This window comes from Natator depressus, chromosome 8 (assembly GCF_965152275.1).
Source record: "Natator depressus isolate rNatDep1 chromosome 8, rNatDep2.hap1, whole genome shotgun sequence".
Lineage (NCBI taxonomy): Eukaryota > Metazoa > Chordata > Testudines > Cheloniidae > Natator > Natator depressus.
In genome coordinates this window covers 96,743,878-96,766,619 of record NC_134241.1, presented here as the reverse complement: position 1 = coordinate 96,766,619, position 22,742 = coordinate 96,743,878, and the positions used below count along the sequence as shown (strand labels likewise).

At 43.0% G+C, this 22,742-nt stretch overlaps 1 protein-coding gene and 1 pseudogene across 4 annotated transcripts in view; one reads left to right on the top strand and one right to left on the bottom strand.

The window, feature by feature from the left end:
- TTC39A (tetratricopeptide repeat domain 39A) overlaps positions 1-22,742 on the bottom strand; it is a 67,919-nt gene that overhangs the window by 42,756 nt on the left and 2,421 nt on the right. For 3 of the 4 annotated variants that reach the window (XM_074961754.1, XM_074961755.1, XM_074961756.1), the window contains exons 2-4: positions 21,474-21,575; positions 8,790-8,921; positions 3,639-3,715 (exon numbers count right to left, since the gene is read on the bottom strand). In XM_074961754.1, coding sequence (XP_074817855.1) covers positions 3,639-3,715; positions 8,790-8,921; positions 21,474-21,575 — 311 coding nt within the window. Of the gene's footprint in view, positions 1-3,638; positions 3,716-8,789; positions 8,922-14,948; positions 15,036-21,473; positions 21,576-22,742 lie in introns of those variants that run through there. The other variant, XM_074961757.1, reaches the window with a different exon arrangement.
- On the top strand, positions 10,610-11,307 carry LOC141992970 (large ribosomal subunit protein eL34-like; annotated as a pseudogene).

Genomic DNA, 22,742 nt, shown 5'->3' with positions numbered 1-22,742 from the left:
CCTATCCACCGAGGCATTTAAACGAAGGTGCTACACTGCATAGAGATGGGATAAGTCACATACTGAAGGTCAAGCATGTATTTAAGTGCTTTGCTGAACGAGGACCCACATGGGCACGGAGACCAATCTGTTGTCACCCTAGAAGAGTTACCTCCAAGCCAAGGAGAGGCACTTTGGCAAGATGGCATAAGCAAGCTTGCTTTGCCCCACTTGAATTCTAACCCTGGTTCTGACACTCCTGTACTGAGCAGGGAATATGTTTGTATGATTTATTAATTCTGTATGAGGTTATGAACCCTGTGTGTCTGTGTCAGGCTGCACACTCCATTCTGAATATGCAGCCTTTTGCCTTCTCTCTGCTGTTTGCCTCCATGTTGGGTTGAACATTCCAAAGGCTGGTAGCTAAAGAACAACAGAGGGTACCCAATCACTGGAAATCTATTCACATTAGACAAAAGAATGATCCTTGCCCAGAAAAACTAGTCGAGCAGGGGGCAAGTCACTTTGGCATCAAAGTCACCAGACAGGAGTTTGTGCTCATGTGGGGAACTGGCAAAGGTGTCACCTGACACAGGGCACTGAAGGTTTTTAAAAGGGTAGAGGCTAGTCTGCTTAGTGGCCAGCCATGTTCTCCAGTTCATGAGGGAGCAACCACTCACCATGTAACAGCCTGCATGAGTCAGGGGACACCATCCCTGCCTAGATCCACGGCTCCCAAGGGAAGGGTGAAATAGAAAGTGAGGGATATTGCCGCTTCAGAAGTTTATTATTTTGTATGATCGGTACTTATCCATGCTTTACATGATTAAGGATAAAAGAGCATAAAGGTGTTAGACTTGGCAGAGTGCGGGTGTTGACTGCTTCACAACTACTGTGTGCCCCTAAGAGAATTAAACTATAAATGAGAAGTTTCTCATCTCTGGGGAGTAGTTCTGGGGGAGGGGTGTGTTTAAGTCTTGGGGAGTGTGACAGGTCAGCACTGAACTTAGAGGGGCTAAGCAGCTGGACAGTAGGTTCTGACACTCGGAGGTGGTGCCAGATAGAAGATCAGCATCCTGAGAGTGTGCCTAGGGACCCTGAGAGCGGGGCAGTGGCTAGACTCCATTCAGGCTCCAGGAGCTCGAAATACCCAGCAATCCAGCACCGCAGAGGCTTGGATTCCCCTCCCAGCCCTCCTAGTGAGTGGCCAGGAAGGGGCACTCACTGGAATCTGTGACAACCAGTCTTCGATTGAGCATTTCATTTCTGTGCCTCCGCTTCCCACTCTGTATAACGAGGATAACAACACCAACTTGCCTCACCCGGGGGGGGGGCTGTGTGTGAGAATTAGTTAATGTTAATACAGTGCTTTGAAAACAAAGTGCTATCACTGCTAAACACCTATTGCTGTGAGGTTGTAGCAGCATCAAACACGGGCCAGCAAGACAGCAGCACAAAGACAGAGGCTGCAGACATATCATCTCTTCTGCCCTTTTCTCCTGGGGCCACACGAGGCAAGACCTTTCATTTAGGGGTGGGGGTGTGAAAGGGCAAAGAAAAAGGAGCTAGGAAAGAGGTGTGTGAACCACTCCTGAGCACTCCCCCTCTATTCAGGGCAGTCATCCTGAGCACCAACTTCCAGGGGCACCAGATCAACAGATGGAGGGGGCGGGAGGGTGCCACATCACTCAGCAATTTTGTTTTGTTCTGTTTGTTTTGGGGGGGTGTCTTTTTTTCCTCCTCCCCCCCCCCAGCTGCTTGTGGGGCAGCCAAAAAAACATTTTCCATCCTGGGTTGCAAAGCACATAGGTCAGCCCTGCATCAATCAACAGATTCGTAGGGTGGCATTAACGGAGGTCTTGAGGGAAGAGCTCTATTTTGTGCCCCTCCCACCCCAGGCTGAAGGCTATAATGATGCACAACAACAACTGGACAGAGGATGGTCACACACGATAAAAACGGCAGTGGCTCCAGAATGAACATGTGGGCTATGCCCACTTTAAGCTCTTGAGCCAACCACCTCACAAATACAGAATTAATACAAAGAAAGAAAGAAAATACCACATCTGAATGCTGGGGAACTGGATCTTATACAAGAAGAGCCCAAAGAGCTGAAATGCTGGTTTCGTTTTTGGAAATGGATCGTTGAATACTACAATCTTACTTTAATTGCCTGCACGGTCCAACATACGTAGCTCTATGGAACACAAGCTCCATATTAAATGTAGTCCAACCCAAGGCTGAGTCGCCTTAATGTACTTCCTTCAGAGATCACATTCAGCTTGTTTTGCGCAGTATTATGGTGTTGCCAACTCTCTAGATTTATTCATGAGTCTTGCGATATTTGGTGCAGGGATTTTAAGCTCAGGCTCCTGGAGTCATGCGGGAATCTCAGGTTTTTTTTTTTGTTTTTTTTTTTTCATTATTAAGTTTCTAGCCCTTGTGATTATGGAGAAAAGTCTAAAATTTGATCTGAGTGCACTCTAAAGGCTCAGAAACCAGAAGACAAATAAGAATCCCAATATTAGTATTCTTTAGTAAATTTCATTATTTTTATGCCCATCTCATGATTTTTTGATACTTAACTCATGCTTTTTACACACGTAGGGGTGGCAACCCTGTAATTACTTTCCAACTCCCACCCTTACGAGTTGATTCCTCTGATAGTCATGAGATCCTGTTCAGCAAATTACTAGCAGGTTAAACTATTTTGCGAGTGCCCATCTACACTGACTGAAATACACACACACTCTTGCTTCTGTGACCAAATATAATCCAAGTGACGGACAAGATCATGAAACAAAAATAATTTAGTATTATTTCCCTCCTAGATCTTGGGTAACAGTGCTAAGCTGTTTTAATCGCATGACCCTATCTCATTTAGTCCAACTGTGCGTCATGCCCTTGATTAGTTGTTATACTGTACTGTGTTTGCATACATTCACGTTTTTATTACCAAGGAAATGACTGTTTTTTAATAAAGAAAGAGATCTAATAGAGCATTATGTAACCATTTAAATTCAATTACTCAGCTACGTGGACTGTGTTGCCCAGATGCAAACAAACTAGAACTTGTACATTGCTACGTGGAATTGGAATTACACTGTGTAATGAAACTGATGTCAGAGAACCAGCGCCTAGCGGGATTAGCAAATTTCAGATTTTATACATTTTCAATCAATACATTCATAGGAGCAAATGGCCACTCCTGGTCCCAAGAGAGCAGAAAACCCTGGCCATCACTAAACCTCTCCAAGACTCATCCTGCCCTGTGCACAAGTGCATATAAGAAAATATTGGCTTTGCAGCACGTCTGGAGGTTAACAGGCTCAAGCAGACTAAGATTTGAGGGATCCTCATGGAGAGTGCCCTGCTAGCAGGTCCCTCTCAATTAAAACAAGGCTGTTTCAGTTCGAGAGTCTCCACTGATTCCCACTTTGGCAATATCACACAGAGAGAGAGGCAATTTCTCCCAGAGGTGACACCCAACATCTTGAATTCCACCCAAAAGCCTACAGGCATCCAGTGGTAAGTGTCTGAAAAGATCCCAAACACCACCCACCAACGAATCTGTAAAGTTAGCCCTGCAAATTCCCATCAGTGAAAGGCACAGGGGAAAAAAAAACCCCAAACATTACATAAGCCAGATGGAACCTTACCTTCAGTAAAGTGTTCGAGGTTTTGTCTATGCACAAGGTTATTAAAAGAATCAGCTACAGTCGATTTCTTCCTAAACCTAATGGGAAAGAAAAACAAGTCTGGTCATTCTTAACAAGAAGGGGAATCACTGAAAAACTTATACCATTTACCTGGCTTTCCATACTGCCACAAACACACCTCCACTCCAGCTTGCACCCACCCACTGTTATCTCACCTTTTATGTTGTAAATTGCACCAGAAATCTGCTAGTCTCCTTATTATGTGTATCAGGCTATTATTTTCATACAGATGTAACACCTCAAAGCAAAATTGGATGACAATGAAAACTTCAGCACTAAACATCTGCTAAAATAGGACAGATTCTGACTTGCATTGAAGATCTCCTTATTCTGTGACTAGTCCTATTGACTTCAATGGGACTACACATGGAGTAGATACATCTGCTTTGGGGTACTGTATTGCTGCCCATCACTGTGGTGTCTGAAAGCCTTCTGTGCAAAATGGATTAGGTACTTTTCTATTGCCACAGGACTTCACAGGGTCCATTTCTTAAGCCTGGAAAGCTGTCCTTGGGATAGGGGTTTTTTGCCTGGTTGTTTGTGTGTAGCGAAAGGAGAGCTGTGTGTTGTTCTGATTATGCTGGAACTACCTTCAAACAGGAAGGTTTTGCAGTGTTCTCTAAAAGCAATCAGACTCTAGATTCATCTACTCTTCAAATGCATTCTGCAGCTTGAGCCTGTCAATGAAAAAGGCTTTTCTCCAACTCTTATGTGATTCATTCTGGGCTTTGTGACCTGTGTGGTCTCACAGAAGTGCAACTGTCATGACAATTCATAGACGGAGATATGAATCAGCTAACATGGGCCAGCCATGGGTGTTTAACTGCAGTGTAGACATACCCTAATGTAACTGAGATCTGATTAATGGATCTGGTTAGTCGTGAAGTGCTACTCATGGTGAGTAAGGATATCAGAATTTGTCTCTATTGAAGCCAACAAAACCAAGAAGATTGTCCTCAAAATAAAGGGCCTCAATTCCCTAAGAAAACCTCTCAGAGAAAACGTGCTAACAGACGCCTTTCAGCATGCCTGAATTTCAATAGAAACTGAGAGCACTGAAGACCTTGCAGAATTAGCCCAGAGGTTGCCATAATTGCCTACTAACACCTTCAAATTAATCTTTCCCAAAAAGGAAGATTAGTGATGAGAGAGTACCTAGGAGATTGTTAGTGACAAGAGAAGGTTTCATAAGCAAGAGCCTAACAATCGCTTCCAATAAGGCCCCACTGTCTCTCCCTCTGGATTTCACCATCTCAGGAGCTCACTCATTGAAAAGGCAGCCCATTGTATGAAAGTTTCCATGTATTTCCAAAAAAACACAGTAACCTATCTTGGCTAAAGCCCAAGAAGAGAAGATTTCACATTTGTTCTTGCCATGCAAACCTCTGCCAATATTCAGGCTGACAATCTGATCGCAGTCTAAGAGATCTTGGGCCATTTGAGTTATTGACCTACATTTCCACCATTAACTCACTCAGTACTTCTCCCTTGTTCCCCTCACTGAAACAACAATTGGGATTAGACACAGTGAAAATCGTGTAAATAAAGAAACTATCTGTTAATATGCAATAATTTGCTAAACTTTCAATTTATTCATATTTCTTTTTGTAGTGAAATTTGAAATTACCCTGCAGTACCAGAATAACACCAGTAAATTACAAAAGAAAATGAATTCAAACAGAAGACCTATATTCAATCAGCTAGTTTGAAGAATACTGTTTATCAGCAGTATACTGGTGAATAACAATACTAAATAACCCTCACAAACTCATACAAAATAAGGTAGAAAAGTCTTACTCCATGAAATAGTTTAAAAACATTTTGTGCTAATCCATGTTTCATTAATAACATAATTGGCCACATTTGGCTGTTCATTGTGGTTTGGCTTTGAATCCATAATGAATAGCTATTTGTACTTATGTTTATTACAAGGGCAGCATTTATCAGAGCTGATGAATGGAGAGACAGGCACTTAAATGAATATGGAAGTGAATAGGTGAATAAAGGACAGAGTTGTACATGCTGCCATCCTGTCTTCTCCTTGCATTCTGTCCACTAATAGGAGGAAATGTAAACCACGTGTAGTATTGCCAACCTCAAGAGATCAAAAATCATGAGTCAGACCCCCACCCCCCAAAATCATGAGATTTTAAAAACTCCAGCCAATCATGATTTATATAGTCTGTTGCTTGACTTTTTCATTACACTCTACTTCTCTGCCAATGTGTGAGAGATCATTCCAGGTTGAAAAGCCAATCTTTAATGCTCACAAAAATGCACGCCTCTCCATCTGCTCAGATGGAGACTCCCCTTTCCCTAAGGGCTCGTGTACACTTACCAGGGGATCGATGTGCAGTGATTGATGCACTGGCGGTCAATTTAGTGGGTCTAGTGAAGATCTGCTAAACTGACCACAGATCGCTCTCCTGTTGACTCCTGTACTCCACTCGCATAATGTGGACCCCGCCGTAAGCAGATCTAAGCTATGTCGATTTGAGTTACGCTAATCACGTAATTCAAATTGTGTAGCTAAGATCGACTTTTCCCTTTAGAGTAGACAAGGTTTAAAACAGTAATAGGAAATGGATGGCAGTTCCCCTATCTTCACTCTCTCCCCTCCTAGTTTATTTGCTTTGATAAAAAGAAGGGCTGGACGGTAAATAGTTTGAGTACCACTGACCTAATTAATGCATCATGATTCACACTCAGCACACAGAACTTATATTACTTTATCAGGTTGATGAGTTACAGATATTCACATTAAAGACCTTTATATTAACTCCCGCTTTCCCAGTTTAGCTGTTGAGTAAACTCACATGTTTATGTAGTCCTGCAATAAAAGAACAGATGACGGATTCACAAATAAGCATGAAATAACTAATCAGTGTTAGCAAATGGGCAGCTATCCAGTGAGCAGCCCCCTCAGGAGCAGAGTTAAAAATCCCTTTAATTAAATATTTCAGAAAAATTAAGTATTGAAAGTATTTGTAATATTCCATAATGACAGTGTTTCTATACAAAACCTTACTGTCAGAGATCCTAGAGACCATCCCTTCATGGCCATCCACTAGGACGGCTAGGAGGGGACTCCAAGCCTTTGCTGCTGTAGATCCCCGGGATGTATTAAGCATTTGGAGCCTCAATGGAGTCCAGCCACTGCCCAAATCTTGAGGTCCCTAAGCACATTCTCAGGGCACAGACTTTCCATGTGGCACCCCCGTTCTGAGTGTTGGAACCTGCTGTCCAGCCACCCTAGCCCCTCTGGGCACATCCCTGACCCCTCATTACTTAAACACACTGCTCTCCCAGAACTCCACCCAACAGCTGGAAAGCTTCTGTTTTACAATTTAACTCCATTAGGGGTGTGCAGTAACTGTGAAGCAGTCACACTCTCACACACACACTCACACTCACACACACCCACCCCAACTTTAAAAAGTGCCAGGGGGTGCTCAAACCCCACACCACCTCTTCCCGCCCCCACCCGCCTCTTCCCGCCCAGTTCTGCCCCCTCCCCCGAGCGCGCCGCGTCCTCGCTCCTCCCCTCTCAGCATCCTGCACGCCGTGAAACAGCTGATTGTGGTGGCTGGGAGGCACTGATACATGGGGCCTGCTTTTGGGTGGGAGGCACTGGGGAGGGAGGGAGTTGATGGGGGGCTGCCGGTGGGTGCTCAGCACCCACCATTTTTTCCCCATGGGTGCTCCAGCCCCGGAGCACCCAAGAAGTTGGAGCCTATGCGCACACACACACACCACCATGTTCAATCTATCAATTTTAGGCTATTTTCTCCTTAATTATATGAAGCACAGGAGAGTACAGATCATAAAAACAATAAAACACCCTAAACGCAGTGTCCCTCACTAGCTCATCTCCCTTGGGAGATCATCTGTGTTCAGTCAGTCAGGGTCTTTTATCGTGTTGTCTACCCTGCTCCTGCAGCAGCCTCCCTCATCCTACTCTGGTGCAAGATAGCTCTCTCCTCCAGTTTCCATTTCCACCTGAGAGTCCCTTTATAGACTCCTGCTGGGGACATCTGCCTATTTTGTTCTCCTCCTGGTAACTTTCCATTACTTCCAAACTCCCCTTCTGCCTTCAGATAAATGGAGGAAGGGTCTTCATCCAGCTAGAGCAAATCCTTTATGTGATGATCATTCACCATTGTCTTTGGCCTGGCTGGCAGAGACATGATACAACCCTGCTAAGGTAGCATTGCTGTAGCCGTGAAGGTCCCAGGATATGAGAGAGATGAGGTGGGTGAAGTAATATCTTTTATGGGACCAATTTCTGCAGTGAGAGAGACATGCTTTTGAGCTACACAGAGCTCTTCTTCAATTCCTGGGGGATCCACATACATATAGGCTTTCCACGGCACAGTGATTTCATGATGCAATTTCATAAAATCATCCACAGTTCGGAAGTGGTACAGACAGAATCCCCAGTTCATCACACTTATATTCATCATTCATATAAGCAATGTCAGAGTAAAAACAATGGGATTGGTTTAGCTTTTTGCATGAAGCAACACTTCCTTGACTCTGCCCCCATCCCGCACTTCCGTCCTTCCTCCTCCTGCTCTGGACCCACCACAATCCCCTCCCCATCCCTCTCTCCTGCTCCCAAAGTCTGCCCCTGCTCCCCCACACTCTCCCCATCCACCCTCCAGTGTCTCTGTTGCTCCTCACAGTCCCTGACTGCGTCCTGTCCAGCCCCCGACCCATTGAGTGGCAGCCATTTTGCCTATAGGCCTGGCTTCAGCTCAACTGAAAACAACAAGGGGCAGCAGCCAACTTTATATAGGGCAGCCTCACATCCACATGCAGATAGACCGTAGGGAAGTGGCGGCCATCTTGCTGGTGTCGGCCCCATTGACAGTAATAGGAGATGGTGGCTATTTTGAATAAGAGAAAATCTGTGAGTTGGTGCCTTGCATCATGTTTTCACGAGACAGCTAAAAGCCACCCCAAAATCACTAGAGTCACGATAAAATCATGGGAGTTGGCAGTACTGCACATGTCCTTCCTTCATCTACAAATCTGTCATGACTTCTCAGAGGAGGGCAGCAACTGCCCAATGTACTTCTCCATACTTACTTTTGACAGGTGGCTTGAGCTTCTTTCATTGTGTTTCCTGCATTCAGCATGTCCTGGGCATCAAAGGTCATCATGGCTTGCATTTCCAGTATGGTAGCATGTGTCAGTGCGTGATACATACTGTCCTTAGTTCTGTTTATTAAAAAAAAAAAGACATGAGTACAGGTGACAAATTTAGCACAAGATTAATTTTCAAAAAAACAACACTCTAGGGGCATATTAATCTGATGGGGACTCAGGTCTAAACAAATGTGCTAGTAATCAAGCACAATATGGTACGTACAAAGGATTAATTTTTGCTGGAAAATACAAACACTCTGTATATGGCCTACGTTCAGATTTGTGCATCAGGTCATTCTTCTATCTATAGTTTTAATAGCTATGCTAAGATACTACAATGAAGATCACAGTGTAGATGCCTAAAATATGTCAGTGGAAGTTTTGGGTGCCCAAGGGATGTAGGATCAGGCTCTGAAGTTTCTTTTGTTTTGGGATAACTGTTTTTGCATGAGTTCTCCACCTAGCACCATGATGTGTGCTGCAAGCTGAGACAATTTCCTTCTACTTTGGGAGAGTTACACAGAATAATCAAGATGATGAGTAATGTGATAACACAATTATAGTCAAAGAACATTTAACATGAAACTAACCTTACTTTCAAAACTGTTACAGACTTGGTCAAATGTCTCAGCCTTTCACTTCTATGTCTGTATTCCCACATTTCACCCTCAATTTGTCCAACTTGAATACACTTCCCAAACCACAGACACTGTGGGATTTCACATGGCCCTTTATAAGGCATTTTTTCAATCCTTTAATTAGTCTCATGTCTCTTCTCTGAACTGTCTCCAATTTTTCAACAACCTTTCTGACATGTACAAACCCGAACTGGACACCATATTCCAGTAGCAGTCAAACCTGTACCAAATATGGAGGTAATATAATCTCTCCACTACTATTTGATATTCCCATTTATACATCAATGGATTGCATTAGCCCTTTTAGCCACAGGGTTGCACTGGGAGCTCATGTTCTTCTGATTATCCATCTTGACCCCCAAGTTTTTTTCGCCCAGAGTCCCTACTTCCCAGGAGAGAGATCCCCATTCTGTAAGTGTGGCCTCCACACTCTGTTCCTGGAGATAGCACTCTACATTTGGCTGTATTTAAACACATTATTTGCTGGCACCTAGCTTACCAAGTGAAGCGCCTCGCTCTGTATCAATGACTTAATGTTCTTCCTTATTTACCACTCCCCAAATCTTTGTGTGATCTGCAAACTTTATCAATAACGACTTTATGTTTTCTTCCAGGTCACTAATAAAAATATTAAATAGCATAGAGCCAAGAAATGATTCCTGGAGGCGTCCTCAAGAAATACATACATTTAATGATGACTACCCATTTACAATTATATTTTGAGACTTACCAACTAGCCGTTCTTTTTTCTATAAATTAATTTTTAAAATATATTCAGAGGATGTGATGGAGATTCCCACAACTGAGCCATTCTTTTTAGGTAGCAAATCTGAGGAACTATCCCAGATTGAGGTGTCCATAGAAGTGGTTTTGGAACAAACTGATAAATTAAATAGTAATAAGTCACCAGGACCAGGTGGTATTCACCCAAAAGTTCTGAAGGAACTCAAATATGAAATTGTGGAACTACTAACTGTGGCCGTGTTTTCCCTAGGAATTGAAATTGGGGGTGGGGGGTGTTGGAATATTCAGGGGGGATGAAGGCCAACGAGGGTTGAGAACGTGAGGGCGAAGGTGGGCTGTACGGCAAAAGAGTAAAAACTAAAAAATGTTTCACGACCATTTTATTAGATTTAACTCATGTTTTAAAATCATCACAAAAATTAAAGTTGGCTGCTCAAGCCTACTATGAAGCACTATAAAAAATGGTTCAGTGTCTGACATACCATCGTAGGATGTCCTACTACACAGCCTCTAACAAGACCAGGCTGTCCCACACACCAGGCAACAGGATTGTTTACCTTTACACTGAGAAAGTTGGCAAGGCACCAACATCTGCATGTGGTGTGTGTCCAGGAAGACTTCGCAGTGTTCATGCTGTGCACCCTAAAGTCCTTATGCGGTTGTCAAAAACAAAGAAGCGTGTTAGCAGAGCCTAATGGCGGTTCCATGTGTGCTAAATGTGTCCGTGACAGAATCAAACGGGCTTTCCTTATTGAGGAGCAGAAGATTGTTGTGAAAGTGTTGAAGGCACAAGCACAGAGTCGGAAATCTAAGTGAATCTCTTTGTATTGTCTGCCTAATAAATAAAAATTCAACTTAAAAAAAATAAAAATTAAAAAAAACGAAGCACTATATCTACAGCTTTCTTGGTTTCTTCTTGTAATTTTGCACGCTTTCATGTCTTCTTGTGTGTCTGGTACTTCCAGTCCTTCATGATATGTTCATGGTCACCCCATCTCAAAAAAGATATACTGGAATTGGAAAAGGTTCAGAGAAGGGCAACAAAAATTATTAGGGATATGAAACAGATTCCATATGAGGAGAGATTAAAAAGACTGGAACTTTTCCTCTTGGAAAAGAGACGACTAAGAGGGGGTATAATAGAGGCTTATAACATCTTGACTGGTGTGGAGAAAATGAATAAGGAAGTGTTATTTACCCCTTCACTTAACATAAGAACCAATGAAACAAGGGGTCACTCAATGAAATTAATAGGCAGCAAGTTTAAAACAAACAAAAGGAAATATTTCTTCACACAGTACACAGTCACCTGTGGAACTTTTTGGCAGGGATGTTGTGCCAAAATTATAACAGGGTTCAAAAAAGAACTAGATAAGTTCATGAAGGTTAGGTCCATCAATTACTATTAGCCAGGATGGGCAAGGATGCAATACTATGCTCTGCGTGTCCCTAGCCTCTGTTTGCCAGAAGTTGGGAGTGGATGACAGGGGATAGATCACGTGATGATTCCCTGTTCTGTTCTTTCCCTCTGAAGCACCTGGAATAGTCACTGTTGGAAGACGGGATACTGGGATAGATGGACCATTGGTCTGACCCAATATGGCTGTTCTTACATAAAAAATAATTAAAATAATCAAAAAGTTTAGTACAGAAACTCCCCAAGATAATGACCTCTTGAGCTAGCGATGATGTCGGATAATGACGTTGGCAAATAATGCATTTTTAAAATCTTGGCCTACTAGGAAATGTATATTTATTAAGTTTTCCAGTCACAAATCTAGCATTTTGGACCGAAGTCACTAAAACATAGTGCTCTGGCCGCTGTTGTTTGTGGTGCCACCTTTCACTCTATTGCTCCGTCCCAATGGCCCTGCACTGTCACCTTCTGCTGCCACCTGCCACTGGGACCTCTGGGAGTCGGTCTCTCGAGGTTCCACCGGCTCTCGGTGATTTCAGCTGAGCTCTCAGTGGGGGAACCTCGCTGCTAGTGCAGGCTGAGCCGTCTCTTCCAGTGAAACACTGTCCCACAGCAGGTCTAATCACTTGGACCTGATTCTCAGTGATTTCAGCTGCAGTGGTCACTTAACAAAACAGAAGACTCTCTATGGAGCCTAATCAGCTCTGTCTTTAAACAGTGGAGAGGGGCAGGTCAAATAGTACTTGTGACTCAGGCAGACCATCAAGCAAAACACCTGTCCCCACCCTCTCTCTCGATGCCCTCAACCAGCACAGGGTAAGTACAGTTCTCCTGCCCTTTACTCGTACAATAAGAACAACAACATTTCATTACCTCCCGCATTCAAGTGATTTGTAACCCAACCCCAGCCAAAATCTATCACTTGGGCAACACAGCTCTGTTTGCTGGATACCTGGGTAGATTAAGTGTGAATATAAATCCAATCTGGTCCTGAAGCCTTTCCCCCCAACCCCCAGCTCATCACTAGCTGTCAGGGAGAGCTCATTTAGACTTTGCTTACAAATCACAATTTGAAATTATTAGGTTGGCCAACATCACCGAAATGAATGCACTGACATTGTCATAAAAAACAACAGCTGTATAAGGAAGCTAGTCTATGTTCATACTTTTCAAATCTATCATACTTTTTCAGATACATGTTTTTTATCATACATTGTATATGCTTTTAAAGTGTGTATTAACGTTTCAATTTCAATTCAGATTTCCAAACAATCACTAAATTCGCAACACTGCATGTAACTAGTTCACAAAACTGGGGGAGGGGGAGGAGGGTTGGGGAAATTCAGGGAGGGGTGTACACTGCCCCCGGGGCTGGGGGGGGGGGAAGAGGGAAATCCCTGAACTGTGGTATGTAACCTATCGCTTAAGTCAGCCTCTGTATCAGATGACCGGAGGATAGCTAATGTGATGACAACTTTTTTAAAAGGCTCCAGAGGTGGTCGTAGCAATTACAGACTGGTAAGCCTAACTTCAGTACCAGTGAACCTGGTTGAAACTACAGTGAAAAACAGAATTATCAGACACTTAGACGAACACAATATGTTGGGGAAGAGTCAATACGGCTTTTGTAAAGAGAAATTGTGCCTCACCAATCTATTAGCATGCTTTGAGGAAGACAACAAACAGATGGACAAGGATATAGCTTACTTGGACTTTCAGGAAGTCTTTGACAAGGACCCTCACCAAAGGCTCTTAAGCAAAGTAAGCAGTCAGAGAAAGTCCATTCTGGCTTTAGGCAGGAAAGAAAACATAGCACATCCCTTGAGGGTCACAACCACTGTTGCATCACTGGCTGTCACGGTGTTAAATGTAGAACTGTACCTATAATGAAAGCCTTTTACACTCCCTGTATAAACTCCTGTTTCTGTTTGCCTCCTGAGGCGTTTGGTGGCAACGGACTTCTCTGGGAAACCTCAGCTCAATCCCTCCCCATTGGTGAGGGATTAACTACTCAGAAACTTAAAAACCCAGAGCTGATCACAGACCCCAGGGTCCCAGAGTCAATCCTCACAGAGACACGAACAAACAGACCTGGCTTACCTACTCTGTTGAGGGCCCAAAAGCCCAGCCTCATGGAGAACAACAAACAGAACAGAAACACACCTCAGGGGGCTGTGGACCCCTGGTTGAGCACTGCTGCACAGATACAAAAATTTGGATCCACATCCTATCCACAAAGATGTAAACAATACAATCACATCCACATCCGCGGATGCAGATACTTAGCGATATAAAGCAGATATCCGGGGATTTTCAGAGTTCTAGAAACAAGAGGTGCAGAGCCCAACAGATAACCAGGCTCCATGTTTCATTTTAAGAATCTGGATTGCAAAGGGACATTCACCTACATCTGATGTAGAAAAAGCTTTTTGACTCCCATCCTACATAAGCGTAAATGGATCTGCTAGACAGGAGCTTCCCAGAATCCTCTGCTTTCAACTTATTTGCCACCTCAAGAACAGTAATGTGCCCAAGCTGCAAACGGAACTACAGATGGTTTGGCCTTATCATTAGCATTCCATGAGGTTCAATTCTCGGGTTATATCATCCATGACAAAACTGCAAAGAGAGCAAGACCAGCAGTGGGTCTGATACACTGAGTATTAAATAAAGGGCAGAGGATAATCCTGAGATTTTTCTCTAGTACTGAAACTGACCTGTAGTTCCTTGAGAGAACAGTAATTGGTACATCCAGGCCCAAAAGTTGTTGTACCCTGAATCTTAAAACATGTAATACATGTGACATTTTTTTTCAAGCCAGTATCATATCCCGGATGAGGATGTACCTCTGATGCAGAGGTGATTGTTGGAGTTTATTTAATTTCAGGATGGGCTCTTCTGCATAGTAGACAAAGGTATAACAAGATTCCACGGCTGGAAGTTGAAACTGGACAAACTCAAACTAGAACTGAAGTGCATATTTTTAACAAACTGGGTGTTTTTCTAGTTCAAACAGGAATTAATTCAGTGAAGTCCTATGGCCTGTGTTGTGCAGGAGATCAGAGTAGATGATCACAATGGTCCTGTTTGGCCTTTTCTGAGTCTATACCATTGAATAAGAACTGTAACAGCTTTTCGGAAGAGGCCTAAAGCAGCATGTTGGATCTTGATCAGCATCACATGTAAAAAGAGGGATGCAAGAGAGTAAACAGGGCCCACAAGTTCCAGAAATTAACTGAACCGGTTTACGGCGGTTTCAGCACAAAAGGCCAAAGGAAGAATGCATTACGGAGACCAAACCTCTCTATCCTTAGAAGGAGCCTCATCAGAGCAGGACTAAGCAGATCAGCAGGCCAATGAAGAGGGAAAAAGCTTATAATTCCTCTGCCCATGCTGCAGTGTTCTATGTGCAGAGGACTTCAGTCTCAATTCCATACTTCTCATGAGAGAATAGAGATTCGCTAGAAATAAAGAATAATAGTAAAGAGTTGAAAACAAGCCAGTCCAATAAGAAACCCATTACAAAAACCACTCTCCTCCAACAACCAGGGCTTCACCATTGTTTTCTAAATCACACTAGCCTGATAGCAAATTAGTGCAAACTGAGCATTAATTATATCATATCCCTCTAAAAACAAGTGCTTTATTGACTTAGTTGAGTCATATTGACCTAATCTTTTTATATGAACAAGCTGTGCCTTCCCATTTAGTCTTTTTTAATCAGAAGTTTCTGCCACTAGTACATGATCTGTTTGCTCTCAGCTATTGCCAGAATTACACAAACAGGAGGCTAATGAGCAGGTTTGTAATAAATACTAATCTGTGCTTCTGTAACAGCAGCTTTCCTCTGAGGATCTTCTGATCTATGCTAGCATATGTAAGTGCAGAAGCAGGCCAGCAAGTATTTTGGCCATTTTCTGCCAGTGTTATTAAAAGCCCCCATCGGAGACACAAATCAGTATAATTTTATAGCTAGACTCCAGAGAACGGTAAAACCAGATTTGTCCCTTCCCACCAATTCCCCTGCAACATTGGCTGCCATTTCTGTAGTGCATTTTATCCAATGATCCCAAAGCTCAATAAATTTTACCTGCTGATTACAAAACTATATGTATAGGAAAGAATCATTTCACTCATCCAATTGAAATGCAGTCATTTTGGGGGTAAAAGAAAGTAGACTTTAAATAAAGAGCAGCTACAAAAGAGTTCAGGGCAATGTTACAAAGCACTGAGATCTGCCAGGTGGGTCAGCAGTCTGATCACTGAAGCCTCAATTAGTTGCCCCAATAACAGCTGACTCAATAATGAGCTAATCAGAAGGAGATGCTGGGGAGGTAAGGAATGAATTAGCCCCCAAGCTGACCAACAGGATAAAAGGTGGGAGGTGGTACTGAGGAGAAGGTTAGCTGCGCCTGGACTGAAGGAGCTCCCTAGAGAGAGGGAGACTCCCTCTCCTCCTAGGACCCTAGCCAAGAAATGTTGGAAGAAGTAGAGGTTAAAACTGTGATGTTGCACTATATGGGTGTTGGTGGATGGGTTTAGAATAAAATATAATCTGCACCCAAGAAGAAAGTGGGTCTGAACAGTTTCTAGGGCATCACAGGATGGGGACAGAGCAAGGCCCTGTCACAGGCAGAAAGTGAAGAATATCATATCATACTGAAACTACCATGTGAATTTTTGGTTTGGAGAATGTAATTTCCCAGCTGGAATGTGGCCACGACATGGGACTAAAGTCCTGAAGAATGGAGCCATGGCACCTTTAATGACCACAAGTATTCAGGACCCTGGTTGTACATTACATCCAAAAGTTGTCATGAGCAAACACTGGCTAGACAGGTATTTGTAAAGAAGCCTATAAAAGGTAGGAATCCTGTCCCTGGCAGGTGTCAGGCGATGCCAGTTTCACCCAGGGATAAGACCAAGCTGGTCGAGTTTCAGTCATATAAGACAGGAAGAATGATGATAGATTGGGGAAGCAGTAGGAGGATCTGGTGACGATTACATCAACCTGGCTGACGGAAGGTATTTATTCAAACACTTGTGACTCGGAGGCTTGCCAGTTAGGTGCATTGCTAGATCCCCAGCTGTTACATGACCATATAACTCAGCAGCAGTGCCCAGAAAGGCTTTTATTCGTCCACATCTGCACAGGAAGTTGTGACCTTTTCTTTCGGATGGCCACCATGATCCATGCCTCTGTCTCCTCCGGATTAGACAACTGCAATGTGACACTCCTTATGGGGCTATACTGTAAATTCATTGAGAAACAGAAGCCAGTGCATAATGCATCACCCTGTGTATTAGGTAGAGTACCCCGCCGGCACTTTGGAAGCTTCATCCACTTCCTTCAGGTTTCTGGGTGGAGTTAAAGGTGTTGTTTTGACTGCAAGCTCGAAAGGGCTTGGAGCTGTCCACCTGAGAAACCGACCCTCTTCCTGTGAGACATTGCCACAGTTACAATCAACTGACGGATTAGAGCAGGAACTTTCTTGCTTAACAAGAAAGGGAGCAGTTGGCAGAGTGGTCCGCCATGACAGCCCCTCAACTTTCGTATTCATTCCCATCCTTTCTTCCAAAACAGCTAAGATTTGTTGACCTCAAGGCACCTATTGTTGTATACTTTGATGGCTTTTTTGTTAATTGTTAGGGTGGCTGAAGATTGGGAAAGATTAATATTCTACATAAAAAATGAAATAAAAATAAGACCTCAAGGCCCAGTTCTGCATGGTGAAGAATATATCATAAATTGGACCCTACGATTGGGACAAACATTATTAGTGGAGAGAAGAGGGAAAATTGACTCTAAAATCTAAAAAGCAGCAACCAAACGATCTTCAGGTAATCTGAAGAAAGAAGCCACACAAATATTTTAATGACACTAGATCTGCCTTTCTGACATGTTCTTCTACCAGGAACAGAGCTTTTACCACTACGCAGAAGCACCCAGACACCTTCCCAAGGTATTTATTTTTAAACTGCTAGGAAAGACCTGTCCGTTATAGCTCTGTCTCAGCTGCTGCGATAGATATCATCCCATATGGTGCATCTAGTTCTGCTCTCAGTTACACCTGGTGCAAATGAGATGGAGGTGAATGGAGATAAACTGATTTTAGATGCCAAATGTGGCTAAATTAGCTATTTCAGTGGAATTGCAATAGTGTAACCCAGAACAGAATATGTCCCACACCATAAGTGATAAATCCACAAAATCTAAACCAAAGAATTATTGGGACAACAGGTAAGAATTCTGAAAATAAATACTTTTACAGGCTGTGAAAACCCATTTCGAATCTCAGCATGCTAAAAAGCAACAATGACGAACTGATGCCCCTCCCCAAGAAAATGTCACGTAGTATTACACATTGCACTCCACAACTATTGTCATTCCCTGAAGAGATGGAGTTTGTCTGTAATGAAGATCATTTGCAATGAAATTCAGCTTTCCCTGTTTCTCCACTACACTCTTGGGGATTATAACTCTGTAGTGCCTGTGGTGTCAAGGGCTAAGGGGGTGTGGGCCTCCCTTTAACAATGCACGAAGATGAAAGATCAGTTTGAAAATGGTTTTGCAATTAAATAAATTCATATTCAAGGTATGAGGACATAAAGTCAGTTCATGAAATGAATTCAACAGGGTCCTATGAAGACAGAATGGAAACTATATGCAATGAATGAGAATAAAAATGGATTGACAGACAAATATAAAGTCTCCTTCACAATAGGGGTCTCAGCGTCATTTTTGAAGCATTTTACTATCCCCCCTCACAAAAATGGCTCTTTCCTCTTTTAAACACAAAGTAAACATACCCACATGGGCACAGGCACATTTTGCACATGATTTCAGTGAAAATACTGCTGCTCTTCTTAACATTTTGTGACATCCTCCCATGCGACAAAAACACAACACGACAGCACTGTGAATAAGGCAGGGTGAGAAGAGCAGGAAAGAGATGCACAACACAGACTTATTTTATATGGAGGCGGGGCCTGAGGCTGGCTGAAGCAATAAATGGAAAAAGGGCAGCTGCTGCAACCTGGTGGCCCAGCTGCTTTTCTGTATGTCTCAGGCCCATCCCAGCTCTCTGAGCAAATGCAAAAAGACTTATAAGGCAGCCATTTTGTTTTCTTTTAACTCTTTCACACCAGTGACTAGAGTCCAGATGGTCTCCAACCCAACAAATCACTGATATCACAGGGTACTTGTAAATAGAAGCAGTTTAGGATGAAAGAAAGTGACATAGCAAAGAGCCAAAACAAGAACTGGCCCTATATACAACTGTGTTCACTGTATACATCAGCTGCTTGAAGTAAGGAAGGAGCAGTGACAAAATCTGCTGATGGCATAACACTAAACAAAGCAACCCACGGCAGCAGCGGTGGGAGTTGGCAATAAAATACAAAAGGACTTGGGAAGGAAAGAACTCAGGCAGATGCAAGTTAAAGTATGAAAATTGTGGGAATAAAGAGAGGTCCAAAAAATTTAAAAAGTGATCATATGCCCTCATTGCTTATAACCAGGGTTGTGTGTATAATGCAATTTTGCAACTGTCAGCGTGGCTACAGTGTGTGTGTGTGTGTGTGTGTGTGTGTGTGTGTGTATGTGTATGTGTATGTGTGTGTGTATTTTAGTTGCTGAATAAATGTATTTCAGAAGCAAAGCACTCCTTTAAAAAAAGTAACTCTCTAGTCTTCAAGGTCACATAGAAAACCTTTCAAATGTCCACTGAGATCTTGTCTACCCTGGGAATTGGCCCCAAATCCAACAATCAATTAATGGCCAGCCACTGCACCAGTATAAACTCCAAATACAGGCAAGGAAAAAACAGATTTACACTGATCCTCTTTACACAAGGGGACATTCAATAAGCTTAAAAAGTGCAAAATTCAAACTGAGAAAAGGAAATTAATTACATATTGTGTGAAAAGATACTATGGCAATGAATTCACAGTTAAGGTGTTTAAGGCCAAGATCTCAACAAAGGGACTGGACATTTATATGGGTATCAAGAATATCCAGACTTACCATAATTAAGTATAACAATTTTTTGTAGAAGGAATATTAAACCCCATGCTTCAGGGCTTAACCCAATCTCAATCTATTATTTGAGACCAGGATGAAACCTATTATGAGTGGCAAGTTACCTTACATCTGCCCACTGCGGAGTTTCTTAATTTCCTCTGAAGCCACTGGTGCTAGCCACTGTCAGAGACCGGACAGTGGAGTAGATGGACCTTGGGTCTGATCCAGTATGACAATTCTTACCTTCCTATGAGTTTACCCTAGTTTCAAACAGGGTTGAGCTCCACTGAAGCTGTGGCTTTCCTTGTCTACACTTGGGTTTACACTGGAACGGCTACATCAATGGCACTCGGTGATTTTGGGCTTGGATCCTAAAACCTGGCCTTATCGAAGGGCTTGTCTACGCCGACACTTTACAGCACTGCAACTTTCTCGCTCAAGAGTGTGAAAAAACACCCCCCCGAGCGCAGCAAGTTTCAGTGCGGTAAAGTGCCAGTGTAGACAGTGCCCCAGCGCTGGGAGCTACGCCTCTCGTTGAGGTGGTTTTTTTAAAGCGTTGGGAGAGCTTTCTCCCAGCTCTGCGCCGTGACTACACAAGCCACGTTAAAGTGCTGTTGCAGCAGTGCTTTAACGTTGCCAGTGTAGACTAGCCCTAAGTTACTGAGTAAGGACTATTCACACAGGACGATAGAAAATTAAAATTAATTAAAGGTTTCTCCATTGCTTGTGTGATTATCACTGAAAGGGCTGATGGAAAAAGTGTGCCTCAGGAAAGGATATGTATGTGGATGGAGATCATTAAAGGAGGAAGTAGCATGGAAGGAGGCATAAACTGGAAAAAGGAGAAAAAACAGTTGTCAGATGGAAGGCATCAAAGGAGCTGAGGCAGTGGAAAGAAATGAGTAGAGATAAAGAAAGATGTTCAGAAATGTGAAAGTGAGGACAAGGAGCATGAACTGGGAAAAGGGAAACAGAATGAACAGTGAACAGTTGCTTGTTCGGGTTTTATAATCTGACATGCTAATGACACAGACAAGGGGAGACTGCTTTCAACTATGATGTACAGTCTGATAACTTTTTTTTTTCCAGTATGTTCCTTGTAAGAAACTACACCAGAACCTGTACTCATTGATAAGAACAACTGTGAGAACCGGGTTGCATGTTACAGAACATACTGTTTGGTAAACAAGAGTAAACATTTCATTCACCATAGGCTTGTCTATATGGTGCTTTAGTCCACACCAGAGGGATGTAAATTTTAGTCCGTACTAGCTTGTTGTCCACGGCCTAGCTTGTGTAGACCCTGCTGACATGCACAGAAAGTTCTCTACTGGCTTTAATGTAGTCCTGCTTCAAACAGTATTATATTAACCAGCACTAGGGAACTTTTAGCGAACGCCAGCAGGGTCAACATGGATAAGATAGTTCAACTAGCTTGTCATGCACTAAAATTCACACCCTCCTGGTGTGGACTAAAGCACCATATAGACAACCCCAAGATGTTGCCGATATGGAAGCTGCAGAAAGTATTATAACCACTGATCAATACCATGCCATTTACCTGTCTTGGGGCGGGGGGGGAGGGTTGGGGGGAGGAAATGGAAATCTTTCCTTCTTCCAACACCAGCAACTTACTGTGTATTCCTAAAAGGTTATTTTATTTTTCCCACCTCCTCCAGTCCAAAAGGAATATTATTTGTCTGTCTAGTGCTCAAAGTGTAGTGGCAGTTCTAATGGAAGATGAAGGATGCAAAGAAAAAAAACAAAAACAAAGCAAAAAGCTGTAAAAGTATTCAACTTACTTTGCTTGTAGGGAAGCAAGGGCCTCAGGAAACTTGTTGCTTAGAAATAAATCCACAGCAGTCATACATTCATCCAGGGCTAGATGCAGATCTGATGCAGATCTGTCAAAAAAATATTAAAGAATGACAAAACCTACTATTTCCAATCCTCTTTTATTGAGCTTCTCATTTCTTGTAATGATAGCATTTATGATAAATCCACTAATACACCACATAACTAATCCCCTAGCTTTGTAGTAAATGTGCTGTCAGGAAATAAGAAAGTCTGTGTCACTTTAGATATTCCTTTATCTGTCCCTCATTCCCTCACTCTCTCTCACACAGCCTCCACCCATCACCTACTGTCAGTTTCTACTGTGAGATGTTAAAAACCTAATGCAAAGGGATTTAAGACAGAAAGTGCCCTCTTGTCTTGGTGCCATATCATCATATACAGACACAATGTCACCACCTAAAGATGCACCATCCTCAGATTATGACATTTTCAGATTCAAATTAAATCCAAGGCTCAGTAAACTGCCCTGCAGATTCTAGGCTCACTGATCAGAATTGAGATCAGCCCATAAATCTTAGGACTGGTGGTAACCCTTTATTCAGTGCCATTCCTGAACTAGTTAGGAAAAGCTACAAAGATGAAGTGGTCCCTGCTCCAGAGGTGGAGAATAAGCAGTGCTCTTTGCCCCCTCTCACCCTGGAACAAAGGACTAAATGGACTTGAGATAGGACCCAAGCTGCACAGTTCAGGTGGTGGTCAAATGTGGGGTTTTGGTTTGGTCCATTATAGAAATAAGGACCAGCTGCAAAGTCTGGATCCTGACCTAAACTTTTCCAAAGTTTGGTGATGGTTGTGTAACCCGCACACCTCCTGGGAATGGTGTTCTGTCCTATCTAGTGGCACTGAGACCACGAGAGAGAGCGAGATTAAGGAGTCTGCTCTATAGCCTTAGGTAAGATCCAAATGTCTTTCAGCTCATACGGTAGAGTCTCATGCACTAAGCTCCAGAGGCCCCAGGTTCGATCCCACCCGCCAACAACCTGGGTCTGTCGTACTTACAAGTGGGGGTGCTCGTCCGGAATTTCAACTGGGAAGTCTCCGAAGCGTGGGACACGCTTCCTCAGCTAGGGGAAGTACGTAACCCACACACCCCCTGGGTGTGGTGTTCTGTCCCATCTAGTGGCACGGAGACCACTTAGAGTTAGAGAAAGAGATTAATGAGTCTGTTCTACAGCCTTCACTAAGAGCCAGATGGCTTTTAGCTCATGCACTAA